We start from the raw sequence: 20,294 nt of genomic DNA on the forward strand, positions 1-20,294 counted from the left end.
CATGAGGGAGTGGGGGTGGGGAGGGAAGGGAAAAATGAGGACCTAATGCCGGGGGCTTAAGTGGGGAGCAAATGTTTTGAGAATGATGAGGGCAATGAATGTACAAATGTGCTTTACACGACTGATGTATGTATAGATTGTGATAAGAGTTGTATGAGCCCCTAATAAAATGATTTTAAAAATTTAAATCACACACACACACACAAAACTGAACCAACAACCAAATGGACAGAAATCTCACATACACACACCAACACCCATCACAACCAGCAGCTGTTTTCTATTTCTCAGTCACTAGTCTGTGCTTACCAAAAAAACCCTTCCAGAGTGTGCACAGTAGGAGGCTAGCCATGGGTTTGTGAGGGTGAGGGATGGCAAATTTTGTGGTCAACAAAGGGTAGTGGGGAGTTAGGAATTATTGCCTTCACTGATGTGTCTTGTGTCTCTCCATTAGTGGTTTATCAAAACATCAAAAGAAGATAATTAGAAAGAAAGGGACAAAGCCAACAAAACCTGAAGCTCAAAGTCTGAATTGGCCATTGCTTTTTCTTTTCTTTCCTCAGCTCCCACCCCCATTGCTTTTTCTTAACACTTTCTTCCTCCAGCTGATTTCTGTGGACATCAGTTGGTATAGGTAGTAGGGTTGGTTCCAGCCCTATTGTGGTGGGCTGTGCTGGTGATTTATCAAAGCAAAATGAAAATAAGAAGGAAAACAAAAGCAAAACAAAAAGTCTCAGAGAGTCATTTCAGCTGCTTTAGTCCCAGGGCACTCAAAGGGATCAGAAAGTCCACTAGAGCTAGTTCCCAGGGCTGAGTGGGTGATTCCATCCCAGCCTCTGCCACCTTCACACGCATGAATGTGTGGGCTAGTGTCTCCTCTAGGTACCAGGGAGCTGTGGGGGAAACCCAAGATGACTCAATTTCCCTGCCTTTCCTTCAGACCATACACTAAGCCCTAGGGATGTGGAGGAGAGGGGCAACCAAGTGCTGAGTGCACTAGTTGGGTGTGCCCTTCATTTCATTCCTCCATTCACTGTTCACTGGGGAGGTGGGGGGTAGCCAGGGCGCTCCATTGTTAGGTGCTGGAGATTGCTCTGTGCTTTAGAAGGAGCCAATCGACTTGTGGTTGACCAGCCAGAATTCCCTGTTTGCTGTTCTATTTTCTGGTTGTCAGGTGGGGAAGACTGCCCTGAAGGAGAAGTTCAGGTTTTCACTGACCAGCAGAGAACTCGCTGTTCTGCTCCAGGTCTGTGTGTGGACTTTGCCACCCCCCCTTTCTCCATCAGTGTGCCCAGCTCACTCATTCACCTTTTCCACAGAGATCAATGGCTATGATTCTCCCCCACATGTTCTTTTTGATATCCTAGTTGTAGAGGGTATGCTCAGTGAGTCTGTCTAGGTCACCATCTTTACCAGAAACCCCATACCTTTTGGTCTCTAGAACTGTAAAAAGATAAAACTCTTGTTGTAAGCCCCTAACTTTGTGGTCATTTGAAAGTTAACTCTAGGAAATCAATACACCCTTGACTATTAGGGTTAAAAGACTATAGAGGTCATCAATACAAACTTTCATTTTTATAAGTATATCTCAAAGGGATAAATTATTTGTTCAAAAAATAGCTATGAAAAGAGAACTACATATGCCGTCCACAGGTTACAAATGTCCATTTATGTACAACTCATAATTATGAATCAACCCAGTGAAGCCTATTTTATTAAAAATTCAAAGTATAAATAATGGTTCCTGATTTTAAAAGTGGGTGCTACTTTGCAATGCACAGTAAAACGATATGATATTTCTAATGTATTATTATGTTAATGATGTTTTAGCATATCTTGAAGGGTTTCTTTAGTTTTTATGCATAGAATGGTACACTACACTACACACACACACACACACACACCACCACCACCACCACCCCACACCATGTATATACTCGAGTATAAGCCGACCGGAATATCAGCCAAGGCACCTAATTTTACCACAAAACTGCATTAAAAATGTGCTGAAAAACTCGCCTTGTACACGAGTATATATAGTATATATGTCACACAAATTATATACTATATATGTCAGACAAACATTTGAATGACATTAGATGCAAACCAAATGGTATCTAACGGTTCCAATTTACCTACAAATTCAACTTAAAGACAGATTTTAGGGCCAGAACTCACTCGTAATCTGGGGACTGCCTAGAATCAGATTTTATGAGACTCCTAGTCAAATGTTCTTTTTTTCCTCCTGTTGTTCTATTCCTTTTTATTCTAATAAAATTCTACTTAATCTTCAAGATTTCTCTCAAATGGTATTTCTCTAGGTAAGCCTTCTTTTCATTTTAATCCCCCCCAAAAACAATCCTGGTAAATTCACTTACTTCTTCATATAGGAGTACTTTGCAGTATCTCCATATCTATGCTATAAAATTTATTATACTGTATTAGATTGTTTGTTTATGCCATCTTCATTTAGCTATGAGCTCATAGAAGGGTAAGAATGTCTTTCCTATTCATCTGTATATTGCTAAAACACAAGCACAGTGCCTGACACATAGTAAGGGCTCAATAAATATTTGCTGACTAAACACTACTGCAAGTGGTGTTTCCAATCAGCCCTTCTGTGTTTTTGGGAAGATATATCTGGCAAGAGGATGAAGAATGAATTAGAGAGCAGAGGGCTTTTAGAAAATTGAGACTAGTTAGTAGATTTTAGTAATAATCATGACTAGAGGCAATTTAGGAGCCCTGGTGGCATAGTGGGTAAGGACTGGGCTGCTAACCCCAAAGTCAGCAGTTCAAAACTATCAGCTGCTTCTCAGGAGAAAGATGAAGCTTTCTACTCCTATAAAGAGTCACAATCTTGTAAACTCACAGGGACAGTTCTACCCTGTCCTATAGGGTCTCTATGAGTTGGAATCGACTCAATGGCAGTGCATTGGTTAGCTGGTAGAAGCACTGTAGCTTAGTGGCTAAACTATGGAAAGGAGAAACTTCTGAGGGAAACACCTTAAATGTAAAGCTCATGGATTCTCATCGTGAGAGGGATGCCTTGAAAATGACTCAGGTTTTAAATCTGGGTAACTGAGAGGGTGAGGATACCACTAACTGCGAAAGGGGACACAGAAGAGAAGCAGATTTGGGGAATATGAGTTTGAAGTTAGTATAGTTATTTCTCTATTTCCAGAGTTAGCGTATAAATCAGACCACTTCATCAATCTCAACAGGCAGCATCTAAAATGGATATTCTGGTTCTGATTAGGAAAAGAAGCACCATTCAAGGGGAAGTAAAAAAGTATTGCTACAAGATCACAGAAACTTCCATCAAGCAAAAATATAAAAATGTGAAGCTATTGTTTTTCTACATCTCCTCTATCTAAATCTATACATTTCAGAACATAGTGTTTCCATCTCACTAAATTACGCCCCTCCTCCACCCCCAAAAGAATTCTGCTTTCTTCAACTGAACCATGTCAAAATGAAAGTGTTGTCTTCATTGTGGGGCTTAAATCATGTTCCTTTTTTGTGTTCTCTGAGTTTTAGGAATAAAAATAAATCTGACGGGGCAAGTTCAGGGCTGTAGGGTGAATGGGGCAAGGTTTCCCAACAAAATTCTTGTAGAAGAGCCCTGGATATCTTTGAAGATTGAACAGGTGCATTGTAATGGAATAAAAATTCTTAGGTGCAACTTTCCTGACCTTTTATCTCAGCAATATAATTTTCTCATAATAAGCCCCCATGATCATCTGCGTCCTTTGAAAAAACTCGATCGAGATGGCACATTCGGAGGCCTAACAACAATGGCCATAATCTTCTGAGCCGACCCCTCTGGTCCAGCCAATCACTGTTTTGATTGAATCTTTTTTGAAGGCACCCTAAAGACACTAAGAACTGTTTTGCATTCATCCTCTGATCGCAGAGGCACGTTAAGGACAGTTTGTCTGTAATACACCTTGCATGTATGAACTGGACTCTTAGCCACAATACTTTTTTACTTACCCTCGTATGTGCTCACAGGAGCCAAGACTAGATATTCTCCAACTTCCCAAGACAATGGAGCATTGACAAAAATTTATGGTTGACTGAGCCAAGAGAGGAGCATAGCAGGGGGTGAAGGGGGGTTCAGACCTCCTATTATATAAATATTGATTTAGAGGAATGGTATTTAGAGGAATGGTGGCTGTGGTGAACAGTCCTTCCTGGGATCTAGATTGTCTGAGGAGTCTCTTAGTCTGTGGCAGTATGGCACCTAAACTCCCTGGGGACTTAGCCTTTGTAACAGTACACATTTGCCACACCCTCTGTAAACCCCTAGTCTCAAGGGTTCTTTCCACCGGAAACTATGACAGAAGGAAATGCGTGGGTGGGGAGGAGTAATGGGTGAGGGGCTCAGGTTCCTGGTACAGACTACACCCAGGGAATGAAGAGCAATCGCCATGTTGAAGCCATTATTGCTACTCAGACTCTTCTTATTCCTGCAGCTGCCTCTTTTGGGGGTGGGGCTGGACCTGATGGCCCTCAAGCCCAACAGGAATGAAGACATCACAGCTGGTGGGGAACTTGGGCTTGGAGCGGGGCGGGGGTAATGAGAAAAGCTGTACAGAAATCTGAGTCCTGTCGCTAGATAATGTGGGCAGAACTTAAGAGCAGAATAGGGAGGGCAGGGGGATGGGTTCCTTGCCACATGCTGCTCCTTCCTCTAACCATCATTTCTTCTCTTCCCCTCCCCTACTTCATTTCCCCCAAAACCTAGATTTCTTTCCAACCTCTATGACCCCTGGGTCCATCAGTGCTCCAGTTCTTCCCCTCCCAGAGGTTCAGTGTTTTGTGTTCAATGTCGAATACATGAACTGCACTTGGAACAGCAGCTCTGAACCCCGGCCTACCAACTTGACTCTGCACCATTGGTAAGAGAAGGGAAGAAGGGTTAGTACCTGGGAGAAAGAGGAGGTGGGTTTGATAAGAACAACTACATGGGGGTCACGAAAGAGAATAGCCAGCATTCCAGCTTCCCCTTACTTTCTCCTGGTGTAACATCCTAAATCAGTTAAGAGAAAATGAAGTGGGGTTGTGGACATCTGTAGTATATAAGTCTATTCCACTATGCCTCTTTCTCTCTTCTCTAGGTATAAGAATTCTGATAATGAGGAGGCTCGCGAATGTGGCCACTATCTATTCTCTGAAGATATCACTTCTGGCTGTTGGTTTGAAAAAAAGGAGATCATTCTCTACCAAACATTTGTCATCCGGCTCCAGGACCCAAGGAATTCCAAGAGGAAGGCTGAGAAGACACTAAAGCTTCAGGATCTGGGTATTTGGAAAGAAGGGGTCAAGAGTCTAGAGATATTGTCAGGCAGTGAAGTATCTGGAGGGAGTCCCAGTGGTCTAAGCATTGGGCTGCTAACTGAAAGGTCAGTGATTCAAATCCACCTGCTGCCCTTTGGGAGAAAGATGAGGCTGTTCCTGTAAAAATTTACAATCTTGGTAACCCAAAAGAACACTTCTACAGGGTCACTATGAGTCACAATTGACTCAATGACTGTGTTTTTTTTTGGGGGGGTGGGGTGGTATATGGAGTGGAACTCTTTTACCATAAGGCTACTTGGGCAAAAAGGAGGAGGTGGGAGATTGGGATAGGCAAAGAAGCAGGTTTGAGAAATGGTTGGGAGGAGGGATAAGAGGTACTATTTCCAGGATTCTGGCTTGTCAAGGCTAGGGAATGACCACACATGCACATATTATCTCCAGTAATCCCCTGGGCTCCAGAAAATCTAACACTTCACAACCTGAGAGAATCCCAACTTGAGCTGAGCTGGGACAACAGATACTTGGACCACTGTTTGGAACATATGGTGCAGTACCGGAGTGACCGGGACCGCAGCTGGACTGTGAGTGACTAGGGAAATGAATGCAGCAGCTTAGGCCAAGCAAGTGGGGGATAATTGACTTAACCAGCTAGATAGGACAGTCTAATTTGAAGCTTCTATTCCTCTGCCTTCAAGTTTCTCTGTCTACTGATCTCAAGCCTATCCCCATCATCCCTGAATTCCTTTTCTGGTCCTTATTAATGATGTTTGTTAGGCTTTTCCTACCCATATTCTCCCAAATACCAAAGAGACAAGTAAACCAAAAGAAAGCCTTTAAAGGGATGTGGAGGAGAGGCATTAGATACAAGTCAGTGAAGGGCGCAGTCGGACTCGAGTCGGCAAGATAGGAGGGAGGAACTGGGAAGAACCAGAAAATGACATTGGGTAGGCAATATTTTACAATTCTGCCTGATTTTTCTCTGACCCTTTCTCCCTAAGGAACAATCGGTGGAGCACAGACATAGTTTCTCTTTGCCAAGTGTGGATGGGCAGAAATTCTACACATTCCGAGTTCAGAGCCGTTATAACCCACTCTGTGGCAGTGCTCAACACTGGAGTGAATGGAGCCACCCAATCCACTGGGGGAGCAATACATCAAAGGGTAAGCCAGACCTAATACATAACCCCAATCCACAAACCCAACACTGTCCACCTTTCTAACACCAGTGTCCTTTGCTCTACCTCTCTATCCTGAACCCCCACGAAACTTGGTGCCCCATCTCATTTTACTATTTATCCCCATCACACAGGAAGCAAAGCAATGTCTTTTTTTTAAACATTTTATTAGGGGCTCATACAACTGTTATCCCAATCCATACACACATCAATTGTGTAAAGCGCATTTGTACATCGTTTCTCAAAACATTTTCTCTCCATTTAAACCCCCGACATTAGGTCCTCATTTTTCCCCTCCCTCCCCGCACCCCCCTCCCGCATGAGCCCTTGATAGTTTATAAATGGGTATTTTGTCATATCTTGCCCTGTCCGACGTCTCCCTTCATCCACTTTTCGGTTGTCTGTCCCCCAGGGAGGAGGTCACACACAGTTCCATGTAATCGGTTCCCTCTTTCCTACCCATTCTCCCTTTACCCTCCCTGTTTTGCCACTCACACCACTCGTCCTATAGGGCTCATCCATCCTGGATTCCCTGTATTTTCAGTTCCTATCTGTACCAGTGTACCTCCTCTGGTCTAGCCAGTCTTGGAAGATAGAATTCGAGTCATGGTAGTGGGAGCGGGGAGGAAACATTTAGGAACTAGAGGAAAGTTGTATTTCTCATCATTGTTACATCACCCCCTGACTGGCTCATCTCCTCACTGAGACCCCTCTGCAAGGGGATCTCCAGTGGCCTACTAATGGGCTTTGGTTCTCCACTCCGCACTCCCCCCATCATTCACTATGGTAAGATTTTTTGCTCAGAAGATGCCTTACACCTGATCCCTTCGACACCTCGTGGTTGCATAGGCTGGTGTGCTTCTTCCATGTGGGCTTTATTGCTTCTGAGCTTGATGGCCGCTTGATTACCTTCAAGCCTTTAAGACCCCAGACGCTATACTTTTTGATAGCCGGGCACCATCAGCTTTGCAAAGCAATGTCTTAATGCATATGGCTGGGTCAGTGTATGATTAGGGTAAAGGAATGGATAGAGTTAAGAAGGAGGCAGAATAATACTCATGGGGGCTATATCATATAAATGATTTCCCTGTATATTCCCAGAGAGCCTGCATAGTAAAGATGACTTTGGAACCAAACTGATGTAAGTCTGAAACCTTACTCTGTTGCTTTGACCTTGGGCATATTACTAAACTTTTCCGTTCTGTTTCCCCCTCTTTCAAGTTGGGAATAAGTGGTAGTGTGAGGATTAAGAATACAGAAAGTGTTTAGCACAGTGCCAACACCAAGCTGGAGTTCTACAGATTTTGTCACATAGTAGAGGCACCACAAATATTCGATTTCTTTTCCTTTCCTCTCTCCCCCTCTTTTCTATAGAGACGTCTTCATTGTTTGCACTGGAAGCTGTGCTTATCCCCCTGGGCTCCATGGGCTTCATTATTAGCTTCATCTTTGTGTATTGCTGGTTGGAAAGGTAAGATTTGGGTAAGCCCAGGAAAATGAGGGGAGAGTGGTTGGAAATAGTAGAACAAGGGCTCCGGGAGTAGGGAGGGATCAGCCAATAGGGTACAATAATGGGAGGAAACTATATGCACGGAGAACATGGAATCACTTCATTCTATACTAGGGATCTAGGAGAAGGGTCATAAAAGAACATAAATAATATGCTCTTTAGTTTTCTTTTCTTTTCCTCACTTAGGGCAATGCCCCCAATTCCTACCCTTAAGAACCTTGAGGACCTGGTTACCGAATATCACGGGAACTTTTCGGTGAGAACTTTACCATAAGGAGATTGCACTGTCAATTGCTGAAGGCCTGCTGGCAAGACAGACATTTGAGGGGAGGAAGAGGGCGGGTGGGGGTGGTGGGGGTGGTGCGGTGGGAAGCGGGGAGGGTGAATTAACTGTCAGGATGTGGCCAACCAAATGGGCAATGGGCTAGACAAAGACACCCGGAAGAACGGATTCTAGATTGGGTGAGGCAGATGGAAACAGTGGTATTGGAGGCCCAGAGGTCGGTGTCCTTCAGTCATCACAGCAGTTGCAGATGCTATGAGATCCCTCGGGGCACAGAGCCCGTGTTTTTACTTCTTGCTCCTAATTGATCTCTGATTTGCAAATATTTATCTTTAGGCCTGGAGTGGTGTGTCTAAGGGACTGGCTGAGAGTCTGCAGCCAGACTACAGTGAAAGGCTCTGCCACGTCAGTGAAATTCCACCAAAGGAAGAGCCCTAGAGGAGGAGCCTGGAGGCTCCCCCAACAGCCAGCATTGTTCCCATTGCTCGCGCTGCCCCTGCGCCGCCGTGCTACACCTTGAAACCTGAGTCCTGATAACCTGACAGAACCCCAGGGGCAGATAGCTCCACCTTCTACTAACTTTTCATCCAGTTAGTTTGGGGTCATTGTTCATCTCCTCCTTTTGTGGCTGATTTTGAATCTTATACCTTACACCACCACCCCTTCATTTAATTACCCTTGAGAACTGTCCCTCTGCCGTGTACCTGTTTCCTATCTTCCCCAGAAGCTCTGTCCTTTGCTCTGGATTGTCCCTTCCATTGTCCCTTCCTCACCGTCCCTATTTCCGCTTCAATTGCTCCTGAATCAATGAGAAATAAAGTTCTTGTGGAAAATGACAAGGATTTCTGTCATGTTCACACACACACACACAAATAAAAATGAAAAAGTGGTTTTGTAAAAGAATGTCTGTCACGGGGACAGGGATCAGGGGAAGCCTGGGGTGCAATAAGGGTGGGAGGCATGGTCCTGAGGGAAGGCAAAGGGAGCAGTTGTACGCTCACATTGTGGGAGGACTTTCAGAGCTACCAAATGAATGAGAAACTCGCTTTGCTCTAAGGGTTCTGCAGTCACTCCAGGGTCCAATTTAGATTTAATTTACCATATTGCCTCCATCTCCCCACAATCTTTTGTAAATCAACCCAAGTTCTTATCTTCTTATCCTTCCTCTACCCCTTGCCACACATACCACTTCTGACCTCATAATCCCTCATTTTCAGCCTCAGACCCCACCCCTAAGGTTGCTGAGTATCTATAACTGCCATTAGTTTCCTTCTGTATGCCCAGTAGGGGTCTCCTCAGAATATGGGAGCCATCTAGGCCTCTATCCCCCAGCCCCATGGGCACACTTCAACCCCCAAGACCTCTAGAACAGCCTACTTCAACATGAGGGAGACCTGGAGATTCAGACAATTTTGAAAGCATGTTCGTCTTCATCAAACATGGAGGCAAGGAGCACCATACAGCTGGAATCTGTATAGGAGGGTGGTGAGATTTAAGGGATTATATATTACAGAAAGAGGTCCACACACTCCATTCCATCTCTTTTCAGATAATCAGCAGTTTCTGCTCAATACCAATTGCTCAGTCCTCCTGTTATTGCATTACATCCGTCATAAAATGGGGTTATCTAAAACAGGTGAGGGATTTGGGGAAACGACCAATAGCTAAAAAGTCAGGAGTAGTTAAGTCATCCCCAGACCCCCAAACCCCCTTCCTGGAAAGAAAGGAGCTCCTCATATCCCCACTATTTTCTCTAGCCCATTCTATCTATATAGGATCACTGGTCCCTTTTATTCTCACTCTTTCCTTAGCTGCCCCAATTACCCTGTGGCCTCCCCCCCAGAAACCATCGATTTGTGTGATGAAATGGGGACAATGAAGTTTCTTTTCCTGACAAAGACCCCTGGAGACTATGCCAGCAAATTCCTTACGGCCCGAAACACCTACTACATTTGTAGGGTGGATCGTGGAGCACCAGGTAGATTCTGGGGCGCATTTACTAGATATAGAGAAAAGATTAAAAGCTCTTAATCATGAATCCTACCCTTAAAATTGAGCATCCTCAACCAGATCCAAATTGACCATCTCTGGTGCTGCTGGGGGTGGGTAGGCATTGGGATGCCAACTGCAAGGTTGGTGGTTGAAATTTTCCAACTGCTCTGTGGGAGAAAGATGAGGCTGTCTATTCCCATAAAGATTTTCAATCTTGGAAACCCTATATGGGGTTGCAATGAGTTGGAATTGACTCAAGGCCCATAGGTTTTGGTTTTTACTTAGCTTGAGGGCACTGCCTCTATGACAATCGGTTAGGTTTACATATACCATGTCACCTCATCTCATTCTAGCGATGTCCCTAATTGGGCGGGGGGGTAAGGTATACCAACTCAAGGTAGTGTTTAATGTTAGGGTCCTGAAATTTTGGGTCTTGGCTAAGTAGAAGCAGGGACTAGGGGTAGTACATTGTTGTGTTTACAGGAACCCGACTTGAGAATGCCTACAAAAATTTCGTGCCTCTTCTGAAGAATCCAGACCCTGAGCTACTTGGTAAGGAGATTGATTGAGGGAGAACATGGGAGTATAGAGGGGAGATGTGTGATGGAGAATATGGGGTAGGGCTTGTGAAACACTAGGTAGGCCCACAGCATCCTGGGAAAAGGAGAACAGGATCTAGGTCCACTTTAGGAGCTCAAACCAGATGGCCTGTGCAAATGTCACTTACCTCTCAACCCCCACCCCAATTTCTTAGCCAATTTTAGAATATCTTTGTATCATCACCCCATCATTCCCCCCTCCCCCATCTTAGTTTCCACTTTTCACTGAAAAGACCAAAATAGGGGAGGGAGGGGAAAAAAGAGGAGCTGATACCAAGGGGGGCGGGGGCTCAAGTAGAAAGAAAATGTTTTGGAAATGATGGCAACATATGTACTAATGTGCTTGCTAAAATTGATGTATGGATTGTTATAAGTGCTGTAAGAGCCCCCAATAATGTGATCTAGTAAAATAAAAAATAAACGTACTGCTGATTTAAAAAAACCCAAAAAACAAAATATAGGCACCTTCAGATGGCTCTTCAACCTAGCCTTCGGAGAGGGTTATTCCAAGGAATAGTTTGAATAATGGGGAGGAATGGGACAGGTTAAGATCTTAGTCCTCAGAGATTTGGGTGCCTTTTCCTGTTCCCTAGAGGTACTGCGGGCACAATGTGACCTCCTAGAGAAGAACCGGGTGAAGATGATTAGAATCCAAGAAGCCAAGAAGGTCATTCCAATCGAATCCACTGCAAATCTTCCAGTAAGACTCCTCAAACAACTTTTGTCCCAGTATCCCCGTCCCCACCCCCACCGGCCAACTGAAAGTTCCTCTACTTATCTACCCCCACCCCCCAAGATGAATTTTCTTTCTGAACTCAACATTCATGGCCAAGACCTGCCCCCAACCTTTTATCCTTCCTTTGGCTCATATTCTAAGAAATGTTTCCTGCAGGGGCTTCTATGCTTACCCACCCTTTCCCTTTCCAGTCTAAATCAGGACGATCAGAAGAAGAGAGTACTCCTACCACGCGGAGGAGTCCACTCTTTAAGACCAGAGCAGATTTCCTCAAGAGGGATAAACATCATTGACTAAATAAACGGACCAAGTGAGAGCACTAACATTTGGTATAAAGTTATTGGGATTTAATGAGTTTCCTTTTTCTAGAAAGATTCCTTTCCCCAAGATCTGCACCAAGGTTTAAATAGCCCGAGGCACTGTGGAAGCTCAGAGGGTGGGCAGAGGCCCCAGAGTACCTGGGTAGGGGTGAGGGAAGACTGTGAAGTTTTTGTCCAATGAGCCTTGAAGGGTTGGAATAGTGAGTAGAGCTCTCTCAAACGACACGACCTCCCCTTGCAAAGCTTATCTCACAGCTCATCTACTCCTGCTGGGCTTAGGTGTCTGATAGGCTTCTTCCCTTCCCACACCACGCTCCCCCACCTCCCCCTTCTAAAATTCTTCCACTTTCCACCTCCTTGCCTCTGGGCAGTTTCTCCACCCCCCACCCCCCAAGGATCTTTTACCTTTCTTTCCTCCTTCCCCTTATCCTAGAAAACAGCAAGGCAGCAGAAATCAGACTGGTTATAAGCATTTATTGAATGTATTCATTTATTGATTTAACACACTTGCCCACTCCAATCTAGCACTTGATACAATCTGAGTAGGCCAGGCTCTGATACAGGAAATGACCAAAACCCACAGCAGGGCCAAGGGAAGGGGAAAATGCAAAGAGGACTGGGTGGGGGGTGGGGGGGAGGGCTGTGCTTTGGTGGCTGGGGTGAGGAGGGAGTCCCAGATGGCCTCCCTGGCAGGTGCTAGTAAACCTGATCCACATTCCTTTCCATCCCTGCTCCTTTCCCAGACCTTCAGCCAACCTCCCAGCTCCCCATTCCCTGGTTCTCCCCTCACTGCCATTGTACATGCTTCCACATAACCCCTGTAGTCAAGGAGAGGGACAAAGAGCAGGGACAGCTGTCAGAGACCTTGAACAGAGAGGTCTCTGTACTTTGTTACCCTAAGTCCTTTCCTCATTCCCCTCTCCCACTCCACCCCCTTCTCAGGCTCTTCACTAATTCCAGGCTTTCAGTGTACTCTCCCACAGTAGCACGAACCCTTACTGGGTCAAAAAGAGCAGATCAGCACCACTTACTCCCAGGCACAAGTTGACAGAGTGAGGGGATCTGGCTTAGCCTTTTTCTTAGGGAAACTCCAACCGATTTCTGCACAGATCTTTTCCTAAAGACCTGGCCCAATGGAAAGTTCTTTATTCATTATTGCTCCCAACACTTCCCTTCTGTTTCCCTTAAGTTTTCTGTCGGCCTTAAGTTCTCGCCCCTATTTCTCCCTTGTGTCCCTAGAATTGTTTGTAGTGTTTGCATCATATCATTATAACAAAGCCTTCAGAAAGAAAAGCACCTTGCCACTGTGAAAAATGTCTATATTTGTGTTTATAGTTCTTTAAAAGTTTATAAAAAAGCCTTTCTGTTATCTTCAGCCTTCCAAGAGGAGATTTAGCTAACTACTCCAGTGTGCAGGTCTTGGCCCTTCTATATCTCCTCTAACTCCCCACCATGTGCCACAGGCCTAGGGGGGGGGCACAGCATAAAATTCCAGGCTCAACCTCTTCTGGCCCAGAACAGGTAAGACTCTTTATGAAAAAACCCTGCTCTCAAAGGCAGGAGTAAGGCCACTGGTGACTTCACATTTCCAACAGCATTGCCCACAAAGCCTAGAGGAGGGAATGGGGGGAGATAAGGATGGGTCCCAGAGGGGGCCTTACCCCTTAATTGGCACAGTGAGAATAAACCCTCTTCCTTTTCACCCCACTCTCACCCCTCCACTCCTTCCCATAGTCCTCAGATAGGGCAGCTTTATCTTCACAATTTCTTCAATACCTGTATGTGACTAGACCCCACCTTAGTTCTAAAGCAGGGTGCCAAACGCTGAGGAGGGATCAAGGGTAAAGAGTGAATATAGGCAGCCTGGCTCCACTTCTGAAACAGTGGAGAAAGCTGCTTCCTAGTTGTGGCTCAGGGATCTGTGGGAAGAAGAAAGAGTGAAAAGGTAAGAAATTCACCTGGGGCATGATAACTCTCCATCACCCGGGGAAACAGAGACCTCTCCCTAGCCTACCAGAGACCTCTCCCTAGCCTACCCCACCCCTTCTGGGCTAGCTTGTAGGGGTAGACACTGATGTGGGACATAGAGATCCTATCTGTAAACTATGCCACTCGAATATGAGTTTGAGCGACCCATTGTTCTACATTTCCCCTGTGCTCAGCCTATGGAATAGTTGGGCGCCTAGGAGTGGACAGAAGGTTGTGATTGGCTAGAGTGGTTAGGGAGTACTGTACCTGGCTCAAAGTTGAAGTCCAGTCCCTCACCCCCATCCATGAGGTCACTGATGATATTATCCATGTCACACTCCAGGTTCTCCATGTACATGTCAAAATCGAGATCCCGAGGCATTCTGTCTTGGCTTGCAGCTTCAGTAGGGGGTGTGAGCACAGAAGTACCGAGGTTTTGGGGGATGGGAACCCCCGCCATGGCAAGAGATGGCCCTAAAGTCGAAAGGGAGGGAACCAGACTACTGGGGCCTGGAACCTCTAGGGCCTTGGCACCTAGTCCTGTCGCTACCTTACTGGAGGAAGGTATCCCTCTCAGCAACTGAAGTGTTGGAGCCTGGGACAGGATGGGATCTACCTGGGTCATGAGGACATCAGCAGGAGGGGGGGGCGTATCAGAGGTGAGCAGAGCCTCCAGCGATTGGGAGCTTGAGAAGCACCCTTCTGTTGACAGGGGCCCCTCTGCTGGGCTGAAGAGGGAGGTGTAGTTATGTAGCGGGCTGGTAAACCCAGAATGCTGCAAAGAGAAACCAGAGAGACTATTCCGAGATAAGAGGGAATGGGAAGAGGAGAGGTTGAGCCCATCTAACAGCTCTAGATCTTCATTTTGGTTGGGAGGGACGCCCCCTGCATAGCTGCTGACTGAGGCTGGTATTTCCTCTTCTGTCAGCACCTCAGGCTCTGGCCTCATGGGGGACAGCCGGGTGCTGATAGTGCTAGCGTTGGAATTGCTTCGCGGACGGAAGGTGGTCCACACATCTACTTCTTCACGGTTTCTAGAACAAGGGCTGCCTGACCACTTGGCAAAATGGCCAAGAGGGCTGGTCGGAGTGGCACCTTCCCGTGGAGCTGGCAGCACAGTTGGCTTCTTCTTGGAGGTTTTGCTGCGGCCCCTGAGCAGCTTGTTGCTGCTATCCATAGAGGCTGCCCGGCGGCGAGGGGCCTTGCCACTTTTGCCGCCCTCAGGATTCAGCATCCACCAAGAGCTCTTGCCGGTTGCCTCATTGTGAACCTTGATGAACTTGCTGTGCAGGGACAGGTTGTGGCGGATGGAGTTCTGGAGGGGCAAGAGGCAACAGGAAAGGGGTATGAGGTCTGTGGGCAGGAGGTCATTGGTCAGCAAGCCAGTCTAAAAGGATGCCGGCACACAGCATGGGTGTTTCTAGGGAGGCAAAGCAAGCAAAATCTCAGGGGGAAAAGAAATGGGCAGAGGCAAGTGGGGTGGGGCATGAGGTGAGGAAGGTAACACACAGCGCTTACCCCAAAGACAGCGGTTCTCAACCTGTGGGCCATGACCCCCTTGGGGGGTCAAATGACCCTTTCACAGGGGTCGCCTGATTCATAACAGTAGCAAAATCACAGTTATGAAGCAGCCATGAAAATAATGTTATGGTTGGGGGTCAGCACGACATGAGGAACTGTATTCAAGGGTGGCAGCATTAGGAAGGGTGAGAACCACTGCCCTAAGATAAGCTGCTGGGGCTGGGGGGGGGGCGGTCTAGGCGAAAGCCCCATTAACCCTCCTGCTACAGAGGGGACTGTGCTCTTCCAGGAAAAGCTCACAGGACCCTATACCTCTCAAGTCTCTGGGGGCTGTCTGGAGCTGGTGGGTGTGGGGAGGCACACCTCTGATCCAGCAACCACTAGACTCAGGTGGGAAAAGCACCTTCGACAACTCTACCCTCTTCCTTGAGTTCAGGCTTGGGTGGAGTTGACTGGACTGTGGTGCGATACCTACTTGCTCCTCACTGATCGCCCTGGCCGGAGTCAATTCTCTCCAAAGGCGGAGGGGCCTTCACCTCAGCTTGCTGGGGCTTCATTCCCCTTAGCAGGGGTCCTCAAACTTTTTAAACAGGGGCCAGTTCACTGTCTCTCAGACCCGCTGGAGGGCCGGACTATAGTTTAAAACAACTATGAACAAATTCCTATGCATACTGCACCTATCTTATTTTGAAGTAAAAAACACAAGGGGCAAAAACCCGCGGGCCGGATAAATGTCCTCGGCGGGCTGCATGTGGCCAGAGGACCGTAGTTTGAGGGCCCCCTGCCTTAGGGCATTTGGGCCCCAGCTCTTATCAGATTTGAAGATTCCTTCCATCTGAAGGCCAACCTTATTTTTTCCAATCGGCTGACACACACCCTCAATTATAGTCAGAGCTGGCTTCTCCAGGTGCCTAAAACACAATAGGGGCATATCTCCCTTCCCTCCTTTTCCTGGGGAGGCTCTCCTTCACTTTAAATTCCACAAACTCAGTAGGATCCAACATAAATCCCGCCTCTTTGATAAAGTGGTCCACTTCGACAGCCTACTTTCTCCTACAGTATTTGTAATCTGCTCCACATAATTTTACCTAGTTTATATATTGCATTGCTTCCAGTTTTGTGGAATTACTCTTATCAACTGTAAGCACCAAGAACCAAGGGATCATGTCCTCCATCTTGCAGCCCCCAATGGTGCCTCAGAGTGCCAAGCTCATTGTACAAACTCATCAATATGTGTTGCCTGATTAGTGCGTGGCCTCTGAGTACAATGAGGCTCCACGTGAGGTTCTGTCAGCTCTTGAGCGTTTGGGTATTGAAAAGCTGAGTATCTTCCCTTCCTCTTTCACTAATGGAATCATACTCTGCTAGAGATCAATTTTATTCCAGGGGCTCCAGGGGACAAGATCAGCAGCTTCTTGAGTTCCTGAAGCAGTTTATTTCCACTGGTTGCCTCAGGCTAGTTATACTTCTACTGCCTCCCCTCCCCCCACTACTCTCCTCAGGAATTTGTACAAAAATTCTCTAACATTAGGGGCATTTGACCTCTTTAGAATTCAGAAACTCTTCAGGAGCCGGAAAAAGGCTTGGAGCAATTAAGTGGCTGAGGCCCTGGCCAGTTTAAAGTTTCTCGGACTGATGTTCTAGATAAGAAGACCCTTTGCCTGAGGAAAGAGAGTTAAGCAGCTTCTAGCTTCTGAGCTCTTTAACCAAAGCCCAGGGTTTCTGCTCCTGTAAAGATTTACAGCCTCAAAAACCCACTGGCACAGATCTACTCTGCCCATAGGGTAGCTAAGAGTTGGAACCCATTTGATGGCACTGAGTTTGGCTTTGGTTTTAGGCAGAGTTCCTGCTCTATCTGGGACCTGGCTGCACTGTCACTCCAACTACTCTGCTGTATTGATATTCTAGCTTCTCCAAAGCCTCACACTTGTCGTCCACCTACCTAGGGCTCCTAGCAACTGAGGACCACAGTGACTTCTGGTGCCCCTATTTCCTCTTCTTTATCCTCTAATTCCTGGGTCTACTGAGAAGGCCCATTTCCCTCCGTACTACTTAATATCCATAAGGCCCAGAATTAGTAAATGGTGTGGCCTAGTTCTAAGAGGTCAGATCCCTAGAACCCTACAATTCTTACATGTTGGAAGAAGTGGCTGCTTATTGCTCCCTAAGCCACCTAGCCTAAGTTTTCTAGTTCTTTTTTAAAAAATATTTTTACTGGGGGCCCATACAACTCTAATCACAATCCATACATTCATCCATTGTGTCAAGCACATTTGTTGCCCTTATTATTCTCAAAACATCTGATTTCTACTTGAGCCCTTGGGATCAGCTCCTCATTTTTTCCCCTCCCTCCCCGCTCCCCCTCCCTCATGAACCCTTGATAATTTATAAATTAATATTATTTTGTCATATCTTACACTGTCCGATGTCTCCCTTCACCCACTTTTCTGTTGCCCATCCCCCAGGGAGGATGTTATATGGAGATCCTTATAATCGGTTCCCCCTTTCCACCCCACCCTCCCTCATCCTCCTGGTATCGCCATTCTCACCACTGGTCCTGAAGGGATCATCCGTTCTGGATTCCCTGTGTTTCCAGTTCCTATCTGTACCAGTGTACATCGTCTGGTCTAGCCAGATTGTAAGGTAGAAGCGGGCTCATGATAGGGGGGAGTTTTCTTGTTTTAAGTGAGTGCCAGCCCCTGGTGGTACGGGAGTAAATTAAGCACACAACCAGGTAGACATTCCCAATTTCTTCTGTTATGAGGCTTTCTCCAATCTCTCCTGATTTTTAGACTCATAGCAGGCACCCCCCATTTTGTGATTAAAAATACGCAAACACGTTGTCATCAGGTAGATCCCAACTCATGGCAACCCTATTTGTATAGCATTTTCATGATAGCAACCTTTTGGAACGCAGATCACCAGGTGTTTCTTCCTTCCAGGCTGCCTCTAAGTGCAACAGTCAACTTCTCAGTTAGTAGTCCAGTGCTTAACCATTTGCACCACTGGGGCTCCTATTACTAGAACCCTATTAATTTTATTAATAGATATTTCTTAGGGGAAAATTTGAATCATTTTGTGAGATGTTTCTTGTTAGTTTCTTCGAAGAAAGCTATGAAAAGTACTCTAAACTTAGAGCTCGATATCTTTTATCGGGATGAGGATTCCTCAGCAGTCAATAGAGATTCTGCAAAAATTTGAATAACCTCATACAAGGAAGAACGTTTTGGCATTATAGGGCAAACCGAGGCAGGCCGCATACCACACAGCCATTTTTCTGCTTAGTGCAGAGAGTCACTACTTTACCCTATGAACTCTTCTTGCTCTTTGTTACTCCACTTGATCAGAGCAGCCCTGGAAAATACCTCTACACAGAGGTGCTGGGAGCAAGCAGGGAATCCAACTAATCCCTCAGGAATGGGAGAAAAGGTGTTGAGGTGGGAGGTGGGCAAGGAGGGGAGGCTAAAGTCATGTGGAGAATCCACATAATTCCCTGCTGTACATGGGATAAAAAGGCTTCTCTGTAGGACTAAGTGTCGGGGACAGCCCAAGTCAAAGTGCTGGAGCAACAAGCAGAGAATTCAATTTTGCCCCAGGGCAGGGGTAATATCTAACTCTTCTGTGATTCTCCAGCATCAAGCAGAGTATGGCACATATATTACATACTTTAAAAATGCTTGGATCCCTGGTCGCAGAGTGGGTTGGTATTGTGCTGGGAAGCTAACTGCAAAGCCTCTTGTTCGAAACCACCAGCCGCCTGCGGGAGAAAGATGAGGTTTTCTACTCCCAGAAAGATTTAGTTTTCAAAACCCAGAGGCAGTTATATTCTGGGTTTGTTTTAGTACACTTTATCCTGTATTATGAACTATTGTACAAAAGTTTTTAATTACCAGGTGGCCACTGGGTAATTTTTTTTTCTGAAAGGGGAGGGGGAAACCAAATAAGTTTGGGAACCTATGGTAACTAAAGAATGAAGGTAGATATCTGGGCTTGCCAGGGGTGGGAGATGGTAAAAGGCGTTCGAGAGTAGAAGTAAGTTAGATAGGGGCCCACGGGAGGTGGCACTGAGATTGAAGTAGGTGGCCATAGTTACCTTCCATCCTGCTGAACTGTTGCTGTCACCCTTGTCTTTGAAGTAGGGCACAGTGCGGACCATCCACTCATAGATCTGGGACAGTGTCAGTCGCTTCTCCGGGGCGCTTTCGATGGCCTGGCTGATGAGTTCTGCATATGACTGGTTTCCCCAGGCATTCCTGCGGGAGCTTCCCTTCCGAGGGGCTGTTACAGCCCCCAGGACCCCAGGCTGGGGCCCCCCTGCCAGCCGGGAGGGCAACAGGATCAGGTCTGAGTGCCCCTCCGTGTGTACCTTTTCTCCCTGAACTGGCTCCACTTTGGGAGGCTCTGGAGGTTCAGGCGGTTCAGAGGCAAGCTCTGGTCGGGGAAGGGGCCAGGTGCAGGACCGGGGACGGCTCTGGGGTTCGAAGTCTGGATCGAGGTCTATGATCGCAGCAGCCTCTGTGGCTGAATTCTCATTCCCTAGATCCATACGTGGAGTTGGACCTCTGCAGTTCAGCATTCAGTGGAGCCTGCGAGCAACTGTCCCTCACGATGCCTCCCCCCAGGGGGAGGAAGCACTTAGGGCCAGCAGGCACATTCCTGCCGGTCCTCTGAAAGTCTCGAACTGGCCCCCAAGCTGTCCCTTTCACACAGTTCGTCGATCCACTTCCCAACTACAGCCTCAGAGCTCTTTCCTAGCCACCACCTGTAACCTCCCTCTAGCAAGGCACTTTTTTCTCTAGCTGCTCACTCAGCTTCCTGCTCTTTTAAACCTGAGGCATGTATCCCCTCATACATTGCGCTCCCATCACCGGCTGTCTCCTTAGTCT

General features: G+C 46.6%; 3 protein-coding genes across 4 annotated transcripts; 2 read left to right on the top strand and 1 right to left on the bottom strand.

The window, feature by feature from the left end:
• Positions 1 to 4,433: 4,433 nt before the first annotated feature.
• On the top strand, positions 4,434 to 9,108 carry IL2RG (interleukin 2 receptor subunit gamma). The gene is given in 10 exon segments (XM_004716676.3): positions 4,434 to 4,548; positions 4,751 to 4,904; positions 5,124 to 5,308; positions 5,746 to 5,885; positions 6,303 to 6,465; positions 7,854 to 7,950; positions 8,176 to 8,245; positions 8,609 to 8,693; positions 8,696 to 8,757; positions 8,759 to 9,108. Coding segments are annotated over 10 exon segments (1,119 nt in total). The 3' UTR covers positions 8,807 to 9,108.
• Positions 9,109 to 9,692: 584 nt separating this feature from the next.
• On the top strand, positions 9,693 to 11,922 carry CUNHXorf65 (chromosome unknown CXorf65 homolog). The gene is made up of 6 exons (XM_004716677.3): positions 9,693 to 9,717; positions 9,822 to 9,908; positions 10,116 to 10,250; positions 10,748 to 10,816; positions 11,457 to 11,563; positions 11,791 to 11,922. The coding sequence occupies exons 1-6, from the start codon at positions 9,693 to 9,695 to the stop codon at positions 11,890 to 11,892; spliced, it is 525 nt and encodes a 174-aa protein (XP_004716734.2). The 3' UTR covers positions 11,893 to 11,922.
• A 451-nt stretch (positions 11,923 to 12,373) lies between these two features.
• On the bottom strand, positions 12,374 to 20,286 carry FOXO4 (forkhead box O4). 2 transcript variants are annotated; one of them, XM_004716678.2, is made up of 3 exons: positions 19,502 to 20,286; positions 14,155 to 15,202; positions 12,374 to 13,838 (listed from the first exon to the last, which is right to left on the bottom strand). In XM_004716678.2, exons 1-3 carry the CDS (start codon positions 19,982 to 19,984, stop codon positions 13,831 to 13,833), a joined length of 1,539 nt encoding a protein of 512 aa, XP_004716735.1. In that variant the 5' UTR covers positions 19,985 to 20,286; the 3' UTR covers positions 12,374 to 13,830. The 2 variants fall into 2 exon arrangements, with proteins under 2 accessions (XP_004716735.1, XP_030743363.1); XM_030887503.2 differs by lacking the exon at positions 12,374 to 13,838 and having other exon boundaries at positions 14,058 to 15,202.
• Positions 20,287 to 20,294: the final 8 nt, after the last annotated feature.

Source organism: Echinops telfairi, unplaced genomic scaffold, assembly GCF_000313985.2.
Source record: "Echinops telfairi isolate 266 unplaced genomic scaffold, ASM31398v2 ScPeMD7_7415;HRSCAF=8453, whole genome shotgun sequence".
Classification (NCBI taxonomy): domain Eukaryota; kingdom Metazoa; phylum Chordata; class Mammalia; order Afrosoricida; family Tenrecidae; genus Echinops; species Echinops telfairi.